This window comes from Capra hircus, chromosome 20 (assembly GCF_001704415.2).
Source record: "Capra hircus breed San Clemente chromosome 20, ASM170441v1, whole genome shotgun sequence".
NCBI classification, from domain to species: Eukaryota; Metazoa; Chordata; class Mammalia; order Artiodactyla; family Bovidae; genus Capra; species Capra hircus.
This window is the reverse complement of record NC_030827.1, coordinates 37,199,930-37,222,522: the sequence shown is the minus strand read 5'-3', so window position 1 is coordinate 37,222,522 and position 22,593 is coordinate 37,199,930. Positions and strand designations below refer to the sequence as shown.

The window sequence follows — 22,593 nt, the reverse complement described above, 5'->3', positions numbered from 1 at the left end:
GAGATTAACCAGTCAATCCTAAAGGAAATCAATACTGAATATTCATTGGAAGGATTGATGTTGAACTGAAGCTGTAATACTTCAGCCACCTGATGTGAAGAGCCAACTCATTGGAAAAGACTTTGATCCTGGGAAAGATTGAGGGCAGGAGGAGAAGAGGGCAACAGAGGATGAGATGGTTGGATGGTATCACTGACTCAATGGACATGAGTTTGAGCAGACTCCAAGAGATAGTGAAGGACAGGGAAGCCTGGCATGCTGCAGTCCATGTGGTCACAGAGTCAGCCGCGATTGACTGAACAACAACAACAAAATTTTCCAGTCCATGAGGATGGAACATTTTTCCACTTATTTATGTCTTCAGTTTCTTTCATCAGCTATGTCTTACTGTTTTTAGTATACATCTCTTTCATCTCCTTGGTTAAGTTTATTCCTAGATATTTTATTATTTTTGTTATTGTAAATGAGATTATCTTAATTTCTCTTTCTGATAGTTTAGTTAGTGTATCAGAATACAACTGAATTTTGTGTATTGAATTTTTATCCTGCAACTTTACTGAATTTGTTTATTAGTTCTAACAATTTTAGTGGAGTTTTTAGGGTTTCCTATATATAATATGTCTGCAAATACTGACAGTTGTGCTTCTTCCTTTCTGATTTAGATGTCTTTTATTTCTTTTTCTTGGCTAATTACTCTAGCTAGGATTTTCAACTGGGCTTCTCTATGTTCATGTACATTCCCTCTACATCCAGTTTGTTGTGAGTTTTTATTGTGAATGGATGTTGAATTTTGTCAAATGTTTTTTCTGCATCTATTGAGATAATTATTTTATCATTCATTTTGTTAATTTGGTATGTCATCCATTGATTTGTGTATGTTGAACCATCCTTGCTTCCCTGTAAGCACATTTTATCATAGTGCATGATCTTTTTATTGCTAATATTTTTTTTGAAGACTTTTGGTTCTCTGTTCATCAGGGAATTTGCCCTGTGGTTTTCTTGCAGTGTGTTTGTCTGCTTTTGGTATAGGGTAATGCTAGCTTTGTAAAATGAGCTTGGAGGTGTTTCCTTCTCTTCTCTTTTTAGAAGAGTTTGAGAAGGATTGGTGTTTAAATGTGTGATAGAATTCATCAGTGAAGTCCTGGACTTTTCTTTGCTGGGCGGTTTTTGGGATCTGCCACCTAGTAATTGGTCTGTTCAGATTTTGTAATTCTTCATGATTTAATCTCAGTAGATTATGTTTCTAGGAATTTATTCATTCTTCCAGGTTGTCCAGTTTGTTGGTGTATAATTATTCATAGTGGTCTCTTACAATCCTTTTTGTGGTATTAGTTGTAATGTCTCCCCTTTACTTTTTAATTTTGAGTCTTTTTTTTTTTCTCTCGGTAAGCAAACCTAGTCTTGTCAACTTCATCATTTCAGAAATCTAACTCTTACTTTCATTTATCTTTTCTGTTCTCTTTTTAGCCTCAGTTTCATTTATTTCTGTTATGGTCTTTGTTATTTCCTTCTACTAACTTTTAGTAGAAGGTTTAGTTTATTTTTCTAGTTCCTTGAGGCAAGTTAGGTTGTAGTTATGAAAGAGGAGAGTGAAAAAGTTGGCTTAAAGCTCAACATTCAGAAAACTAAGATCATGGCCTCAGGTCCCATCACTTCATGGGAAATAGATAGGGGAAACAGTGGAAACAGTGTCAGACTTTATTTTTTGGGGCTCCAAAATCACTGCAGATGGTGATTGCAGCCATGAAATTAAAAGACGCTTACTCCTTGGAAGAAAAGTTATGACCAACCTAGATAGCATATTGAAAAGCAGAGACAGTACTTTGTCAGCAAAGATCCGTCTAGTCAAGGCTGTGGTTTTTCCAGTGGTCATGTATGGATGTGAGAGTTGGACTGTGAAGAAAGCTGAGTGCCAAAGAATTGATGCTTTTGAACTGTGGTGTTGGAGAAGACTCTTGAAAGTCCCTTGGACTGCAAGGAGATCCAACCAGTCCATTCTAAAGGAGATCAGTCCTGGGTGTTCTTTGGAAGGAATGATGCTAAAGCTGAAACTCCAGTACTTTGGCCACCTCATGTGAAGAGTTGACTCATTGGAAAAGACTCTGATGCTAGGAGTGACTGGGGGCAGAAGGAAAAGGGGACGACAGAGGATGAGATGGCTGGATGGTATCACCGACTCGATGGACATGAATTTAAGGGAACTCCGGGAGTTGGTGATAGACAGGGAGGCCTAGTGTGCTGCAATTCATGGGGTCGCAAAGAGTTGAATACAGCTGAGCTACTGAACTGAACTGAACTGATATACCATTTATTTTTCTCACTGTATGTATATATGAAAGAAGAGATCTTATGATCTCTGCTCCGTTCTATATTAGATAGTAGTAAATTGTCATTTACATTATACACTTCTTAAAAAAATTTTTTTAATGTTTCTTTCTGTAGTTTTTCCTCATAGTAGTTTGACAGCTACACACTGATGAAACCTTTGAGGTGCTAGTCAGTATCAATAGCTTAAAGCAAGATTTTTCTTAAAATCTTTTCTTCTGCATACTTCATTTGTAATAGCGTTCTTTCAGTTGCTATAAACCAATTTCTTGGCATTTTGTCTTCGTTAAATAAACTGATTTGCAGTGACCTAAACTATATAGAATATAACTATATAGACTGCACTTGCAGAGTGAGTGGCACTTTATCTCATATTGAGTAAAGTATGTCATAATATCCACCAGGGGACAGCAAACTTGTATAAAGGCCAGATAGTAAATATGTTAGGCTTTGTGTCCCATTTAGATCTCTAACACTGTAGTAGAAAAGTAGCCCAAGACAATATGTGAATGAATGACTATGTGTCACTGTATTTTAATGAAACCTTATATACAAAAATGGGTGGTGAGGCAGATTTAAACCCACAGGCTTTAGTTGTTGAACATAATATAAATATAAAATTGAAGTTTTATATAGGTGGATATGATAGCTAGTTTCCTTATTCTGTAGTAAATGAGACTCAAAATTTTTATGTGTGAATAAAAAGACTGATCTAGATAGAGACTTGAATTATTTTCCTTTTTGTCTAATATTTATAAATGTAATATGATATTAGCTAAGTACCATATTTTTGCCAGGATATTTAATATTTGTGAGTATTTTTATGTAGTAGAATTATACATAAATTATTAATATAGTAATATATAATTGATATATTAAAAACATTTAACAAGTCTATACAGTCTGAAATTACCTTTAAATGTTTTATACTTGTTGCAAGTCAATTATGAAATCTTCTCTTCAGTCTCTTCTTTTTGTGGGTAGCTTCTCTATAATTGTCAAATAGAACAACTGACAACTGCTTTCAGGATATAAAAAGGAACTTTCAGCTGGAAAAATTTCTGGGAAGACCGCAAACTTATTCTAATGATTACACTGCTGCTGCTGCTGCTAAGTTTCTTCATTCGTGTCCGACTCTGCGACCCCATACACAGCAGCCCACCAGGCTCCTCTGTCCCTGGGATTCTCCAGGCAAGAACACTGGAGTGGGTTGCCATTTCCTTCTCCAGTGCATGAAAGTGAAAAGTGAAAGTGAAGTCACTCAGTCGTGTCCGACTCCTAGGGACCCCATGGACTGCAGCAGCCTACCAGGCTCTTCCACCCATGGGATTTTCCAGGCAAGAGTACTGAAATGGGGTGCCATTGCCTTCTCCGATCATCAGTAGGTATTTATGGCCGTCTTCAGCATCCCATGCACTGTTAGATTCTGCAACTGCAACACAGTCTTATGGCTTTATCAAGATTATGGTCCTATGGAGAATATGGATAACTACAGATGTAGTGACCGTGTAATACTCTGGAGAAAAAAAGGTGCTGTGTGAATCCCAAGGAATATGATTCACAAGTGTATTTGGCACAAGGGCAGTAGGAGAAAGCACTATAAGTTTAAAGAAGTTAACCATTTGGCTAATTAAGAGAACAATGTGGAAGAAGTAAGGTGAGAGTAGATTAGTTAAAATTAAAAATTGTTTTACAGCCATTGGTAGTAATAACATAATCAGAAAATATGCCATTTCTAGAGTGTTAGAAAATGTCTTTGTAGAATGCTATAAAATAAGTGTTGCTAATTCTCTGTATATTTAGCTTAGGGTAATAGTAATTAGTTGAGTAACTAATAAGCTGATCAGATTGATTCAGATATCAGTATGTGAGTTTTGTTGTGCTCGATTTCATATTTTCTGGTTTCTTCATGATCTTAAACATGTTAAATAGTTGTTTTGAATTAAATATTCTGAAGTTTGGTTTGCTAAGTGTATAACAGTATCACTTTTCAAAAATGGTTAAATTCATAGTGTCTACTTTCTCTTCTCTCTTACCTTTCACATCGTTGTTGATCAATTGCTCAGTCGTGTCTGACTCTTTGAGACCCCATGCACTGAAGCACACCACGCTTTCCTGTCCTTCACCAACTCCTGGAGCTCACTCAAACTCATGTTCATCGAGTCAGTGATGCCATCCAACCATCTCATCCTCTGTTAGCCCCTTTTTCTGCCTTCAGTCTTTCCCAGCTTCAGGGTCTTTTCCAATGAGTTGGCTCTTTGCATCAGGTGGCCAAACTATTGGAAGCTTCAGCTTCAGCATCAGTCCTTCCAGTGAATATTCAGGGTTGATTTCCTTTAGGATTGACTGGTTTGATCTCCTTGCTGTCCAAGGGACTCTCAGGTGTCTTCTCCAACACCATAGTTTGAAGACACCTTTGACATAGACATAGTAACTATCTCTTAGAAGATTTTCTTTCTAGTGTCTCTCCCCTTCCAGGCCATCCTACAAATCACTGCTACAGTAACATTTCTAAAGTACATTCTGATTCTCTCCCTCCTTAAAAAGACTGTTACATCTGAACCTTTCCTACTTTTTCTCCCTATTGAATATCATGCTGTCCAGAGCAGGCACAACTGGAATGCTCCTGAATGGCCTCCAACTCCTAGTTCTAGACCCCTGTCCTCCATCCTCCACCTCACTCCACCACATTGCTGTGAAAACCCACTGTGATCATGAAATATCTTCTAACCACTCACAAATAATCACTGACCTTTTTCTTGTTTCCATAAAATATAGCTTCTATTTCTTTAGGAAAATTCACCTCTTAAGTTAGTATAATGTTAGCATTTGTTTTGTTCAACTCCTGATACAATTATCTTTTACAAATGTACAGTGTGTATAAATGTCATTTTGCATTCTCTTTTCTTTACATTCACTATCTCTGTTCTATCATCATTCATAATTATCTCTAATGTGATTTACTGTGGTCCCCTATTGTTGGACATTTTGATGTTACAATAGATAAAACTGTTCTAAACATCTTTCTTCATAGAGCTTTTTGTTGTGTTATATTCAAATTTCCTTGGGATAAATTTCCAAGAGTGGTATAAATGGATTGAAAGATTCGAACACTGTTTTCTGTGTTATATATTCTACACTATTAGCAGAATCTGAGTGTCCACCTTTCAACTAATTGCAAGCACACTTACAGAATTCAGAAGGAAAGCATAAATCATTTTATATCATTTTAAAACAGCCTTATGCATAGCAGTTAACTCCTAAAGGCATTGCCATCTAAACATAGTGGAGAACTTGATCTTTTCAATAGCGATCATGAGTCAAGAAAGTTATCTTGTTAAAAAATGATGGATATGATGTTTCTGTGATATCTCAGTTGATAAAAAAAATCCGTCTGCAATGCAGGAGACCTGGGTTCAATTCCTGAGTCGGAAAGATCCGCTGGAGAAGGAATAGGCTACGCTCCAGTATACTTGGGCTTCCCTGGTGGCCCAGCTGATAAAGAATCCGCCTGCAGTGCAGGAGACCTGGACTGGGAAGATCCCCTGGAGAAGGGAAAAACTACCCACTCCAGTATTCTGGCCTGGAAAATTCCATGGACTGTATATATCGTCCATGGGGTTGCAGAGAGTTGGACTTGACTGAGTGACTTTCACTTTCATGGTACTTTTTAGAAATATTTACATAAATAAAAGTAATTTCTGAATAATCCAAGGTTTTATTGTAACATGGCTTCAAAACAGTAACATGGGCTACTTTTATATCAGACTTATAAACATAGATAATTAAGCTCTCTGATACAAGATAGTGAATATTATATCAACTTAGAATGGGTAAAATCAATTTGAGTATAGTATTCAAATTATTGTTAATTTTTCACTGAACCTATAGTTTAAGAAACGATGGGCTAGGAATTCCTGAGGAGTCCAGTGGTTAGGACTCCATGCTTCCACTGCAGGGGGCACAGGTTTGATCTCTCGTCAGGGAACTAAAATCCCACAAGCTGTAGCATGGCCAAAAAAAACTGGGTGGATTAACTTAGAAGAACCCTTTCCATCTATATTTTTTTCTGTCTTTATGGTTTGAAAACTTTCAAACTCCTTTGATTGTGAACTAAGGCAAGAAAGAAAATGCATGTTGTGATCTAATACACACATACATACACAACACCTACCCTTACTACTGGCATGTTTTCTCTTTCATTTTAAGCACATTGCTAGTTAAGAGCTACAAAACTGACTCAACAACTTGCTCATGGGTCACAATAGGCAACTTGAAAATTGCCAGCTAAAATTTAAAGGGAGACTTGCTAGTTATCAGTTTAACACTAATCTTTATGTAGTGATTATATAATGATTCACATTAGTTTCAGGATGGTCTTCTCAAATACCGTCAGAAAGAGAATAGCTTCAGATTTGACCCTGATGACCCCCCATAGTCACAAATGAATGGTCTTTCTTTATATATATATATATACATATATATATGTATATATATATATTTAATTTTGTAATCCTGAATAAGTTTCTAGCTAATGCTTGGGATTTCTGCCTCTTTACCAAAATTATGACAACTTTAGACCTGATTATCTCATACTTTTTATCCTAAACCATTACAAAAAAGCAAACCCTTCAGTAGTATCTTTCTCCTAGTTTGCTGTTACTCTCTCCAAATAATTAGTAAAATAAATAAGACACGTCAAAGTTCTTCCTCTAAGGTCAGCTGTGACCTCAAAACTTTTCCTCATCAGTGCCCCTACATTTGCTTTGAATTTTGGTTCCTAGCACACAATCTTCATCTTTACCCCTGTTCTGCATCAGGTTAGGTAACCTTGTGGCTGCCTCTGGAAGGAACATTTCATGTCCTGGTCTCATAGTTGAACCCCACATTTTTCCAGCTTCTCTTCACATTGCCTCCCTTTGTTTCTATGGCCCAAGTGTTAACTTTTTTCATGGATATGTCATCAGCATTTCATACTCTTTGGATGTTTTTTCTATCAGTGGTGGTTTCAAATTAAAAAGTTGGCTTGCATTTAGAAACCGTTTGCACCAAAAAATATGTCTTCAAACCATATTAATGCAGGATTCCAAGAAGGGCAGATTGACAGCCTGCACTGCTCAACTTTTTTTTTTTTTTTCTTTTTCTTCTTTTTACCCCTGATTGAAGTAAAAGATCCATTTATGGTTCAGTTCAATTCAGTTCAGTTGGTCAGTCATGTCTGACTCTTTGCAACCCTGTGAACCACAGCACACCAGGCCTCCCTGTCCATCAACGACTGCCAGAGTCCACTCAAACCCATGTCCATTGAGTCGATGATGCCATTCAACCATTTCATCCGCCATTATCCTCTTCTCCTCCTGTCCTCAATCTTTCCCAACATCAGGGTCTTTTCAGATGAGTCAGCTCTTCGCATCACGTGGCCAAAGTATTGGAGTTTCAGCTTCAGCATCAGTCCTTCCAATGAACACCCAGGACTGATCTGCTTTAGGATAAACTGGTTTGAAATCCTTGTAGTCCAAGGGACTCTCAGAGTCTTCTCCAACACCACAGTTCAAAAACATCAATTCTTCGGTGCTCAGCTTTCTTTATAGTCCCAACTCTCACATCCATACATGACCACTGGAAAAACGATAGCTTTGACTAGATGGGCCTCTGTTGGCAAAGCAATGTCTTTTCTTTTTAATATGCTGTCTAGGTTGGTCATAACTTTCCTTCCAAGGAGTAAGCATCTTTTAATTTCATGGCTGCAATCACCATCTGCAGTGATTTTGGAGCCCAAGAAATAAAGTCAGCCACTGTTTCCCCATCAGTTTGCCATGAAGTGATGGGACCGGATGCCATGATCTTCGTTTTCTGAATGTTGAGCTTTAAGCCAACTTTTTCACTCTCCTCTCTCGCTTTCATCAAGAGGCTCTTTAGTTCTTTTTCACTATCTGCCATAAGGGTGGTGTCATCTGCATATCTGAGGTGATTGATATTTCTCCTGGCAATCTTGATTCCAGCTTGTGCTTCATTCAGCCCAGCATTTCTCATGATGTACTCTGCATAAAAGTTAAATAAGCAGGGTGACAATATACAGCCTTGACGTACTCCTTTTCCTATTTGGAACCAGTCTGTTGTTCCATGTCCAGTTCTAACTGTTGCTTCCTGACCTGCATATAGGTTTCTCAAGAGGCAGGTATGGTGGTCTGGTATTCCCATCTCCTTCAGAATTTTCCACAGTTTAGTGTGATCCACACAGTCAAAGGCTTTGGCATAGTCAATAAAGCAGAAATAGATGTTTTTCTGGAACTCTCTTGCTTTTTCCATGATCCATTGGATGTTGGCAATTAGATCTCTAGTTCCTCTGCCTTTTCTAAAACCAGCTTCAACATCTGGAAGTTCACAGTTCAGATATTGCTGAAGCCTGGCTTGGAGAATTTTGAGCATTACTTTACTAGCATGTGAGATGAATGCAACTGTGTGGTAGTTTGAGGATTCTTTGGCATTGCCTTTCTTTGGGATTGGAATGAAAACTGACCTTTTCCAGTCCTGTGGCCACTGCTGAGTTTTCCAAATTTGCTGACATATTGAGTGCAGCACTTTCACAGCATCATCTTTCATGGTACTCCTCTGTAATATTGGTAGGTTACTAGAGCTACATTTTGCCTACCTAAAATGTTTTTTATGACATAAAATTTGGAGGTTTATATGAGTTTTCTGGTTTGTTTCTACATTGTTTCTGGCTTCCATTGTCTGAAACGCCAGTCCTAAAGAGTCCATTGATTGGGGTTGTTTATTTTAATCTCAGGATTGTTTCCCCATTTAGAAAAAACATACATAACACAGTGTTAGTTATTAAATTAGTGACTTTGGGGGACTTTTAATCTTTTGATAACTTCTCATTTTAATAATCCGGTAAGTGTCCCAGTGTGAGTGATTTATGCTAGGAATTCAAGATTGCTAAAATGTAGCACACCTAGAAGTAAATTTATTCTTTAGCTTTAATAGAGCCAGAAAATAAAGATGCACTATATCCAATGGAATATCCATCTACAGAAGTGTGGTGCCTCACCAAATTAACTACATGGCACTATCCCTCAAGCCAGTAACTTAAAATTTTGTGGTGATTCAAATAACCTAATTTAAAGCATAAAGTGGTTGGCATGAGAGAAAAGAGGTGAGAAAGATGATCGTAAAGGACCTGCAGTCTCAGGGTTTTAAGAACAAATAACTCAACAAACAACAATAATCTGTAAAATCATCAACATATTCAGATGCAGCCAGTGAAACATTGTTTTTACATTATTTAAAGGACTGTTTTCTAATTCAGGTAAACTATCATAACCAAATATGTTCTAGCAATCATTTACAGTACTCACTGTTTATTCATTTCTGTTGAAACTGAGTCAGTTATCCAGTCTTCAGTGTAATACAGATTCTGACATAGAAATGTCAAGCATTTTATTGCTTACCCTACATAATCAAGGGACCTTGCTGAGTCAATTTCTAAACTGTTTGATGAAAAGGAAGAAATACAGAAAATACATAGATCTATGAAATAGATATATCTGTTCAAAAGGAGGAAGTCCACTTCTGGAGGACAGGACATTGAGAGACATTGACCATTGCTGGATCTTTCTTTTTTTAGTTGGATGATCTTTAGAAATGAAACACGAAGTCTTTAAATTGTGTTGCTGTATCAGCTTTATGCAGAAGTTAAAATGATGTACAGAATAGTAGAGCTCTTAAGTCTGATAGTATTATTTTTAATTTAAGGAATTAGAAATGGTAAACTACAATGAATAATCTTTGTTACCTGCTTTATCAGATATAAGGTATAAATTTTCTGTGTTTCGCTATTGTGAATTTTTTTTTTTTTTTTTAAGAAAAAATGAAGAGAGCAAAGTCCCTGTTCTTGGGATATAATGAACCATTGTAAAGATAGAGCAAGTACCCATATATATCTTAACCCTTGATTATTTATTGTATATTTATCTCCAGAATAATTCTATGATATTTTACCAAGTCAGTATATCTTTATGAATGGAAATTTTAATCTTAAGTAGAACATAACAGGCAAATTTGCTTCTTCAGAAAATCTCATGGTGAACTAAAAGCCAGATACTTTTTGGATTATCCATATTTATAAATCCCCAAAAGTTATAATGTTTCATGTAGTACAAAAAGAAAGAATTTCCATCTTTAAAAAATTTGGAGCTGTCTTCATTTGTATAAAATACAGCAATTCCTAAACTATACAGGTGGTACATCTGTAAGTGAACATAAGAAATTGTGAACCACCGAGTCAGAAATCACTTAACTGACCATTTCATATACATACTCAATATTATAGATCATGTAGAAAGGGGAAAGTATATACTGGAAGACATGATTCTTCCATCAAAAAACCACGTATTTAGTGAGGTGTTCAGAGCATTAAGAACTTGTAAATGAGATGAAGAGTATGTTCACCTTGGCACTGAAGATAATGATGATCCAAAACTGAAGTTGATTTTTTTTTTACCTCTACTAATATTCTAGAAAGTGAACCTCACTAATACAATACAGTTAAATTAAAGAGCAAAGGAATATTACATGATTTGAAAATGACATTTATAAATTAAGTTCAGCATTAGTATCTCACGATTCTAAGCAATGAAGTCTTTGGGATGTTACTAGTCATGAGTTTTACATCTTTGTTGGGTAAATTGTTGCTATTCATGTATATGGATGAATAGAAGTTATCAGTTGCTGAAATAACTCCTTCATGATGAATAAAAGGATTACTTGTCATTTGAGACTGATAGTTTGTTTCGTCTTCTTAAATTATTAGTGTTGTATATTCTTGTGATGTTTAAATTGTCTTAACCAGTACCTATTTATTTTGGGAATGATTTATATTTAATCTTTACATAAGCACTATTATCATTTGAATGTTATGGTCTTAATGTTGATTATAGTTACTAATATTCCTGCTGTAAACCACTAAGGTACTCTTTGCTCCCAGTTCTTAAAATTTAGGTAAGACATCATTTTTACACTTCCAGTCAAAGATTTACATGGGTAAGTAAAGTAAGTTAAAATTGTCATCTTTAGTAGTCATCAAGGACAAATTATCCTGAGTAAATAACTTTTGCTAGTTCTGCTTTATTTTTAAGCTCTCAACAGGATGTTAAGGATTGATTTCTTCTTAGCAGCTATTTGTATGTTTGTGTATATGTGTGTAGGATTAAATAGTAAATATTATGTTAATAGTTCTAATAGTATTCTTTATTCTTTCATGGAAAAATATGAGTTTATTTCATAACAGATTTGAATTTACCCTTTTCAGTTGACATATTTTTAAATGCTTTTTTCTATTTATCTTGCCTTTCATGTTCCAGTTATCTTCAGTTAAACACATATTTTGGTTTAGTGGTTGGAGGAAAATTTCTGTAATAGTAAAGGTATTACTGTGCCTCTCATAGACAAAGATAGGTAAAAGCATATGAAATCTTGTCCCAGACACGATACACAACCACCAAGATCATATAGAAGAGAATGAGGTGACAGGTATCCTCGCCAACTCTTAACATTTATATTGAGGGATGTAATTACTTTCAAACTAACTGCTCCAGAACTCTAAAACAAATTTGAGTGCTACCAAGAATGTGAGGTATACACCCTACTACAGATACACCTGAAAATGCAAGTGGGTCTCAGTCAATGCAAACAAATGAAGGTACTAATTATATCAAAAATTGGTAATATAACTACCCTCTATTGCTATGATAGCAAGTATCTGTTTTAAAAGTTGTTTATGATGATAATATGTATAAAAACTGCATTATCAATTTAGGGTTAAGACTAGTTATAAATATGGATGTGTTTTATTAAAATACAAGTGTAACTTAGAAAACTTACATAATATTTTATTTTGTGTTTTAACAGTTAAAATTTCCCTTTTATCTTCAGATTTATGTTTTTTCTTACCTTTTATTAATAGGCAGTATAGATCAATCAGTGTTAAAAGAATTACCCCCCGAACTCCTGGCAGAAATTGAATCCACCATGCCACTTTGTGAACGTGTGAAAATGAATAAACGCAAGCGTAGCACAGTTAATGAAAAACCAAAATATGCTGAAATCAGTTCAGATGAAGATAATGATAGTGATGAAACTTTTGAATGTAAGTATCAAATAAGTTTATTATTACTTTAGAATTAAAAAGCAGATTGATGTATTTGTTTCATTTATAATTTTTTGGGTTAGCAAGAGAACAGTGATCTTAATAAATAGTATAGCAAGTTTTTACTTTATACTTAAAATATGTGTGAAAGATGAGATCAGTTGGCACCAAGAAAAAAATTTTTTAATGAGTTATAATTAGTGTCAGATAACACAGGTATGTTTCTGTATGCATTTAGCAAACATTTATTGAGCTCCCACTATATCTTAGGCAGTGAGAATAAAAATATAGCAAGTATGTGACCCCATCTTTGAAGAATCTTCAGTCTAATGGGGGAAATATGTAAATAGTTGAAGTACAGTGAGGAGTACAGCAATGATAATAGTAAATCCAGGGTGCTGTGGGAGCACATTGGATTAATTGGATTGGCATCAAAATTATACTGGGGTTCAGAGCGCGCTTACTGGAAGAGGTGACACTAGAGTCTTGAAGGACACGTAGGAGATAGCCAGATGAAGAAATATTTTAAACCATACTATCACTAAATTATGAATGGATTAGCCACATTGCCAGTTATCTGTGTGGTTTGGACCTGGCTTCTCCTTTTTGCCCAGCTGTGTCCTGGAATTCCTCCCTTGTTTCACTGTTTTCCAGAGCTGGCTTCTTCACTACACAGCTACCTCTCTACAACACTGTGATCACCTGTCTTTGCACTAGACTTGCTATACCTCGCCTGTCTTCCTACTGGTCCACTGAAAAAGTTCTTCTCTTTTATCCCTATCTTCCTTCTACTGGAGCAAGAGAATTGAGCCTAGCCAAGAGGGGTCAGCAACCTTGTTTGACTTAAACGGCATTCAGTGGAAACAGACTATGGGAGATCTTCACTTGTGTGCCAACTGACTTAGTCATTATGACCAAAAGAAGTGGGAAGACCACCAGTGTGTTCTACCTTTTCCACCTAGTATCTGTAGATTGAGGTGTGACAAGCAAGGGCAGGAAGGACAGATGCATGCTGCCATTTTAAAATGTATTATTGTTGATGGAAGCCCTTCACCTCCACAAAGTTTTTGATCAATGTTCATTTACTCTGATCTTCTCAATATTGTGAGTTCTTGAGCTATGAACAGTAGACAATGAATACTGAACAACTCTGAATACAGTTTTAAAATTGAAATAAAATACAGCAAAATTAACCTGACAATTATATGTATAATTGTTATTGTATTATAATGAGATGTATTTATATGCAGTATATTTCAATGGCTAAAGCTAATACGTTTTTATTATAATTAAATATTTTGTTTATATGGGAACATATGGTCTGGAAAGGGAGAGGAGAAAGGCGATCTGGTGGCCCAGAAACTCACTGCCCTTTATATACATACCTCTCCCTCTCTTCCCCTAATACCCCATCCATTTCTAAAGGGAATAACTAAAGAGTTCCTTAATTGCAGACTGATTTCAAGTCACACTTCAACTCCAGTTAATTGAGAGTGGCTGCCTGCATTGCTAAGCTGATGAGAATTCTGAAGCTACCTCACAGTCAAGTAAAAAGGGTGGCATAATCAGAAAAGCCCATCAAATGGAAAACAGAAGAGAGAGCTTCACATGCCCCATGTTTGTTGTCATTGCAGCCTCTGTTCTCTTCTTTGCTTTCTATGATGAGAGATGGTGTCTCATGGGAGTACATAATTTCATCTTAAAAGCCATGGACCTCATAAATATGTCTGAGGATATTGAAAGCTGATATTAGTTAGGGAACCTGAGCTTCAACTTCTGCTTGGGAAAAGGGGAGTGTCTCTGGGTTTTTCAGGAGATCTTAGAATAGCTTCCTGGTTTTGGGGGTTTATTTCTGTACAAGTAACTAGAAAAGTTGACTCTGGCCACTGATTTGACTGATGAAAGAATTCCAATTCTTAGCTGTCATAATTGTCATTATACCATAGCAAAAAATTAGTAAAATGGGGGTACTTTACAAGATGTGAAACTATTATGAGAACATAAGTGACAAGCATTATGCTGCTTTGAGGGAGAGAGATGTTTACGAAACAAAATTTTATTGCAGTTCAAATTGGTTTTCTAAAACTAAGGAAATAGTTTTGTTGAAAGATAAGGGGAACTATTAAGGGTTAACTTTAAAAGTTGGGCCACACAGATATGGATAGTCATGTACAATTATAAAGTCACTCGGTTGCAGGGGAAGGAGGGGAGATCTAAGATGCTAAAGGGGCACATAGGTGAAATTTAGAAAGGGAGTGTGGAAAACGTATTTTACACACCCGATTGAGTTCTGTTGGGTTCTTCCCATACTTTTTCCAAGATAACAAATGATATAAGAACGGACAGATTAATCATAATAAATCGGGGTCTTGATAGAACCTTGTTTCTATATACACTGTTTCATAGAAGTTGAATTTTTTCCTTTTAATTTGCCATTCTGTTTTTTCCAACTTGATTAGTTTAATGGATATGAAACAGAAATTTCCAAGAGCTATAAAAATTACCACCAATATAGCATATTATTGTTGTTGTCTAGTTACTCAGTCATGTCCATCTCTTTGTGATCCCATGGACTGCTTCATACCAGGCTTCCCTGTCTTTCAGCATAATATATCTACTTTCCAACTATAAAGTTTTTCAAGCATTTCCTACTCATAGAATTGAAGGCTTGAAATAGATTCTTATGAAATTAAATAAAAACTGTTAAGTCATATTTGAGATCAAAGAATACTACTTTCTGAATGAACTAGGTTGTTAATTATCATTCTTCAAAGTAAGTATTTCAGTCAATATTTAGTGAATGCTATACATAAGCAAAAGACTTCCCAGGTGGCACTAGTGGTAAAAAACTCTCCTGCCAGTACAGGAGATGTAAGAGACACGGGTTCGATCCCTGGGTCGGGAGCATCCCCTGGAGAAGAGCACAGCAACCCACTCCAGTATTCTTGCCTGGAGAATCCCATGGACAGAGGAGCCTGGTGGGCTATAATCCATGGGGACACAAAGAGTTGGACACAACTTGAAGTAACTGAGCATGCATAGACATTGCTTATCCACACATAAGACATTAGCACAGCTGTAGATAGAGTACATGAACCAAAGATTGGCATCCTTAAATATTAGCCAAGTAGAGGACTAGGGTGGAGAAGGCAGTGGCACCCCACTCCAGTACTTTTGCCTGGAAAATCCCATGGATGGAGGAGCCTGGAAGGCTGCAGTCCATGGGGTCGCTGAGGGTCGGACACTACTGAGCGACTTCACTTTCACTTTTCACTTTAATGCATTGGAGGTGGAAATGGCAACCCACTCCAGTGTTCTTGCCTGGAGAATCCCAGGGACTGGGGAGCCTGGTGGGCTGCCGTCTATGGGGTTGCACAGAGTCAGACATGACTGAAGTGACTTAGCACTAGAGGACTGGGGACTCAAGCAACAGTTTCTTGTGAAGAACTTAGGTATTGGTGATAGTTAAGGATTTAAAATAGAAGTAAGTCACAAGATAAGCAAAGGAGTCAGGTTCAGTACCACAGACTAGAAAGTAATTCACTGTCAGCAACATGTGGTCACTTCAACAACCAGTGTATGATCACAGGATGTAGAACACATCAGTTCTCTATCCTGGTTTTAACTTGGTATTGTTATATCCTAGAACAGATGTGCTAAATATTTTTCACTTGTATTCCTTCCGAGTCTCTCTGGACAGACATTTTTAATCAGTCTTTCTTGCTGAAATATGGTGCTTTGTCTCAGGGCTCAGAATTATTCTCAACATTATGCTCTGGGCAGCTACTACCGGTTGATCAGAGTTGATGTGTCAGATGAAATCTGTTTGCCAGTTCTGCCTAGAGGCTCCTGTCAGTATTGGTGATTTTAGCAGAATGCTTATACCTCTGGAAGGATGGGGAAGGGATTGAAGGTAACATACATAAATATGCTTATCTAGCATGCATAAACTTAAAAGCTATCTTTTTGGGTTTAAGCAAGTATATTGTTGGAGAACTGAATTCAGTGTGTGGGTATTTACAACTATACAGGTGTATTCTGTCTTTGTATTGGTAGCTCGTGATGTTAGGTTATCAATTCTGTTGAATTTATAGCTATGTTGTGGGCTTAACTTGGCTGTTAATTGATAGTATACGTGGTTACCCACATTCTGTAACAGTTGCTCAAAAGTTTACTTTTCCTCCAAACCCCACTTCCCACCAGCAATCCAAATGTTTTAAAGTGTTTCTGGTTTTTATCCAATTCTAGATAAAGTTTGTTTTACATGCCTTAATTAATCCTGAGTTTTAGATATTATTGATTCACCAAATATCTCTTTAAAATGAGCAGTGTGATTTAATTCCCAGAATATTCCTATCTATATTCATTAGCAAACCAAGTTCATGTAAAATTTTCTAAATCTAGATAAATGCTAAAATAAGTGATACCATTTCTGTACCATAATTTATATTTCTGGCTAATCAGAATGACTCAGAATTTCCTAGTCTCACGCAAATGAAGATTGCACCCCGCCCCCCCGCCCGCCGCCCAATGTGGTTCATTTTTAAAGTACAAGTTTTAATAGTCTTTTAAGTGAGGTAAATTATTTGTCATGGGGATTTGCTTCTAGCCTCTAGGAAACGACATAAAAAAGATGATGATAAAGCTTGGGAATATGAAGAGCGTGACAGAAGAAGCTCTGGGGATCATAGGAGAAGTGGCCACTCTCATGAAGGAAGAAGGAGTTCAGGTGGTGGTCGTTATCGAAACCGAAGCCCATCAGATTCTGACATGGAAGATTATTCTCCTCCTCCCAGCCTTAGTGAGGGTAATTCATCAGTGTCAATGGATTTCTTACATAAGCTGATGTTAAACTTAAGGTCTTAACTTTGAAGAATTTTTATACCTTTTTATGAGCTAATTTTTAATCAAGACAAAAATTTGTATTAGCAGTGATTATTGTTCAAGTTTTTAATTAATGTTCAGGAAGAAAGTAGACATAGAAGTATTTTAGGTTGTTATTACTGCATTTCAGTATTTCTTTTTGTTCATTTAGTCGCTAGAAAAATGAAGAAAAAAGAAAAACAGAAGAAGCGGAAAGCTTATGAACCAAAACTAACACCCGAAGGTAACATTTTAGTTTGTCTTTATTCATAGTCATCAATTTCGGTTTTCTACTTGGAATGTGGAAGATTAAGTTTTGGATTTTTTTCTTCCTTTGCAGAAATGATGGATTCTTCAACTTTTAAGAGATTCACAGCCTCAATAGAGAATATTTTGGATAACTTAGAAGATATGGATTTTACTGCATTTGGTAAAATCATTTAAAATATATTTATTTACCTCTAAATATAAACTCAATTTAAAATATATTTATTTACCTGTTTGTTAAGCTTTCTGCCAGTTATTCTAGTAGATTCAGAGGGATGATCTGTGCTCTTAAGAAATTGAAACCTAGTGTGGCATCAAATCTAGTCTGTGTTACCAAGTAACTGAAAATGTTGGTATAAAATTCAAATGTTAAATTAGTTTAGTACTGATAGTGTTTTAAGAGTCCTGAGAGTACAGCTACCATAGTAAATTAGAATAATTAGGGAAGCCTTTATGCAGATGAAACTTGAGTAGGCCCTAGAGAAGAAGGGTACTAATAAAAGATGCAGAAATGAGAACCTGCTTAATTTATTCTAAAAGACAATATTTATTGAATAATTACTGCTTGTCACTAGTAGTATGTTAAGTGCTAGAGATGCAAACATAAATACCCCAGCCCCAGGCTTTACGTATGTATTACGTACATATTCTGTATCCAATATGGGAAACAAAATTGTAAAGCAATTAGAATACATAGGGTTAATGTAATGTGTTACATTTATAATAATATACATGGGTCATACCTACAGATGTAAAAAATGTGAGGTTTATTTTTTTTTAAAGCTGCTTACATTGTTTAGAGCTGCTCTCAACAATTTTATGCCACTTTCAGTAGATACAAACACTAGTGCCTAATTTATACAAAAACTAGATGGAGTACAGTAATTCTAGTATGAGTACATCTGTTTAAAAATGCATTAAAAGGTATATTACCTTTATTTTAAAAGTATTTGTTTTTGTGACAGTTACTTGTATAAGTATCATTAATGCTTTCCCTGATAACTTAGAATATCCACTTCATCATTTCTAAAACTTTAGAATTGTGTGCTGGAAAACTGTCTTCCATGTCACTTAAGATCCCAACAAGAAGTCATATGACATTCTCAAATTAAGATAATTTGAGTAGTTACTTACAAAGAGACCAAGATTACAAAGATAGGGGCAGAATAGAGGGGAAACCCAAAGTTAACAGTCTTAGAACTGTTAACCACCCCTGTCCCCAAAGGAACAAGGGTAAAGAGAAGTCAATAGAACTCAGTCAATAGGAAAAGAAAAAGTTTTAGAATAGGTTGCCTTGTAAAAACAAGTGTTCTTTTGGTCAGAGGGCATGAGCAGCTTGAGGAGACCTTGCAAGGAAGGAGTCAGGAATATAAACACCCTGACCTCACTCTCCTTCTCTTTGATCTTCTGACAGGGCATCCCACTGGCTGAACCCAAACAGAAGCCAGAGGGCATGGGAGACTGTTGATGTAGTCCATACAGGTCAGCCTGCTGGGGCAGAAAGTTTGCTTGAGAAGGGTCATAAAGTAGTAAACATAAGATATATATCTCCTCTTCCCATCTTAGTCAGAAGTCTAATTGTAATCTTTGTCCTCTTTTATTCAAGGTTTGCTTGAGGTTTACAGAGGCCTCCTAGGATATTATTTTTGTTTGTTTACGTCTATTTGTATATATGCAGAAATTTTATTAACTAAAGCTAACTATTTTTGAGCTATTTGTTTTACCTAAACTATGTATGTTTGAATTGGTTTTTCAGGTGATGATGATGAAATTCCTCAGGAACTGCTCTTAGGAAAACATCAGCTTAATGAACTTGGCAGTGAATCTGCTAAAATTAAAGCAATGGGTATAATGGATAAGGTATCTCACTAAAGTAAAATTTATAAATTTACTTACTATCTCATGTTTGAAATTAAAGTTTTAAAGGTAAATTGCAAAGTTTATATAAAGTAAGTAATGATGAAAAGACAATTCATTGTTTCTTTCTGAGAATCTGACAATTATTTCTTTAAAAAATGACAAGGCTTGAATCAAAGGCATATTCTGCAAATTATTCTAAAGAAAAATCATATTTTGCATTCAAAGTGACACAGTCCTGGATTTTTTGTCACTGTTTATTTTTTCATTGTCCCAAATATTTAAAGTGTTTAAATGCAGAAATACACTAAATTTTTCTTTGACATTTCCTTTTAGTCATTTACATTGATTGAAAGAGTTAAGCCATGGTTTTAAGACAGTAATTGTTGGGGGGGTTTTTGGTTTATTTTATTAAAGTATAGTTGATTTACAATGTTGTGTTACTTTCTGCTATACAACAGAGTGATTCAGTTATACATCTGTAAACATTCTTTTCCATTATAGTTTATCACAGGATATTGAAAATGGTTCCTGGTATTATACCTTGTTCTTATACGTCCTACATTAATAGCTTGCATCTGACAATCCCAAACTCCTAATCCTTCCTTCCCCTACCACCTCTCCCCCGTGGCAACCACAAATGTATTCTCTGTGTCTGTTAACACATTAATTGTTAATAAGTACAGAATCTCGTTGTTGTAGGCTTCATAATAATTTCTGTGGGTTGTCTTTCCTATGAGCTGTCTGTTGCCAAGTAGTCTCATTGCACTAATGGAATAACAGAAATTTTTTTCCTTAATAATACTTCAAACAGTAGTGACAACATCAACGATTAGCTTCCCATAATCTTTATGATCCAGCAGTCACCTCCTAAACTACGGCATGCTTACTGTGCAAATACAGTCCAAAAAATCCTCTTCCCTCTTAATCAGCCTCCTCTTTTACAAAATTTTCTACTCTTAGTCTGTAATGTAAAGATAATGATTTGTTCTCCAAGCATAGTAAAAGATTTAATGAAAGATTATATTTATCTGAAGAATTTGTTTTCTCAAAAATTAAACTTATTTATTTAGTTTTAAAGTAAACTGGGAAATATTTTAATATTCTCTCCAAAGTTAAAATATAATCACTTATTCATTTGTATTCATTTATATTAGTTTCAGGAGTTCAGTGTAACAATTCAATATTTGTGTGTATTGGAAAAGGATACAAAGTAAATCTAGTTAACATCATGGCCACACACAGTTACAGTTGCTTTTTTTTTTTTTATGAGCGCTTTAAGTTCTATTCTCTTGACAACTTGCAGACATAAACCATAGTATTGTTACCTATATTCATCATGCCTTGCATTACATTCCCAGGACTGACTTATAACTGGAAATTTTTACCTTTTGACCACCTTCATCTACTTTACCCACCCCCACTTCACACCTTTAGCAACCACCAACCTGTTCCTTGTATTTGTAAAGTCTTTTTTTCTTAAGATTCCATATACAGGTGAGATCATATGGCATTTGTTTTTCTCTGTCTGACTTATTTCTGTTAGACTCATGCCATCAAGGTCCATGCATACTGTTGCAGATGACAAGATTTCCTTCTTTTCATGGCTAAATACACACACACACACATACCACATTTTCTTTATCTATTCATCTGTGAATGGACACGTTTGTTGCTTCCATGTCTTGACTATTATAAATATTGCTACAGTAAAAATGGGAATGCATATATCTTATGAAGTTAGTGCTTTTGTTTTCTTCAGATATGTACCTAGAGGTGGAATCACTTGATTATGACAGATTGGTTGTAACTTTTTAAAGAACCCTCTATACTGGTTTTCCATAGTGGCAGCACCAATTCACATTCCCACTGACAGGGTCAGAAGTTTCATGAGTTAGAATTTTAAAGCTATACAGACGTTTCACATGATTACCCAAGAATTAATGTACTATTGGTTCACATTGATATTACTGTGCGCAGTGAGGAATATATGGATTTATTTTGTATATGCAAATATGGCATCAGTTTTCCGAAGTGCCAATGCCCCCTTTAGGTTTTATGTCATAAGTTCTATAGTGTTTCTATTTCCAAAATATATATAATGTTTCTATTAGCTAGTGTTCTATTAGCTAGCTATTTCAAAAAAGTCCATTTACTGAGTATTTTCAAAGCATGGATAATGTACCAAAAGTTTCAGTGGTTTAATCTATTGTGAAATTATCTAAAACAATATATTTGGGGGAAATTTTTTCTATACACCAGTATGTAAAGTGAAGTCGCTCAGTCATGTCTGACTCTGCAACCCCATGGACTGTAGCCTATCAGGTTCCTCCATCCATGGGATTCTTCACGCAAGAGTACTGGAGTGGGTTGCCATTTCCTTCTCCAACACCAATATATAAATAAAGAAAATATACCTGATGTCACTTACTCTGTTGATCCTCCCATATTACTTTTCCGACTGATTCCATTGAGAGTCCTAGCTACATGATAGGGAGACTTAGTCAAAGGAATGGGTAATAGTTGCTTCCTGGTAGAACCTCTACAATGACTATTAATTTTTTTAATACAGAAAACATTATTTGTAAGAAATTAAATAGGTGTTTTTAAAAATAAAAAATCAACAGATGAAATATTTAGAGAGAGTATGTGTGGGTGCCTCTGTAATCATATGCATGTCAGTGTCATTTTCACAGAGCAGAGGGCCAGAACAAATTCAGTCTTAACTAGCTATATGGTAGGATTTGTGTTAGAAACATACATATATGCCCATTCCGTTTGCTGTTCTTTCAAAAATAAATAAGTAATTCTCTATGTAATTCAGATCTGAGTGGAGGAGCTAAGTGAGAAAATTTTCTACTCTTTGAGCGAGTGTTAATGCTATATAATCCATAAACTAAGGGGTATAATTGTACAGAATATTTCTTGAATAATTTATTATGTTTACCAATGATTGATGAAATAATTTTTGCTTCTGTTTAGCTTTCCACTGACAAAACTGTGAAAGTCCTAAATATCTTGGAAAAGAATATTCAAGATGGGTCAAAGCTCTCTACTTTGTTAAATCATGTAAGTTTAAGATCTGTACTGTTAATTTTACTCTATTAAATTATACAGTTTTTCATAAGCAA

General features: G+C 35.6%; 1 protein-coding gene across 5 annotated transcripts in view; it reads left to right on the top strand.

Moving 5' to 3' along the window:
- The window catches only part of NIPBL (NIPBL, cohesin loading factor), a 198,557-nt gene that overhangs the window by 118,914 nt on the left and 57,050 nt on the right, over window positions 1-22,593 (top strand). For all 5 annotated transcript variants that reach the window (XM_018065528.1, XM_018065530.1, XM_018065532.1 and 2 more), the window contains 6 exons: window positions 12,293-12,475; window positions 17,085-17,282; window positions 17,511-17,582; window positions 17,679-17,768; window positions 19,362-19,465; window positions 22,445-22,531. In XM_018065528.1, the coding sequence (XP_017921017.1) occupies window positions 12,293-12,475; window positions 17,085-17,282; window positions 17,511-17,582; window positions 17,679-17,768; window positions 19,362-19,465; window positions 22,445-22,531 (734 nt within the window). The remainder of the gene's footprint in view (window positions 1-12,292; window positions 12,476-17,084; window positions 17,283-17,510; window positions 17,583-17,678; window positions 17,769-19,361; window positions 19,466-22,444; window positions 22,532-22,593) is intronic.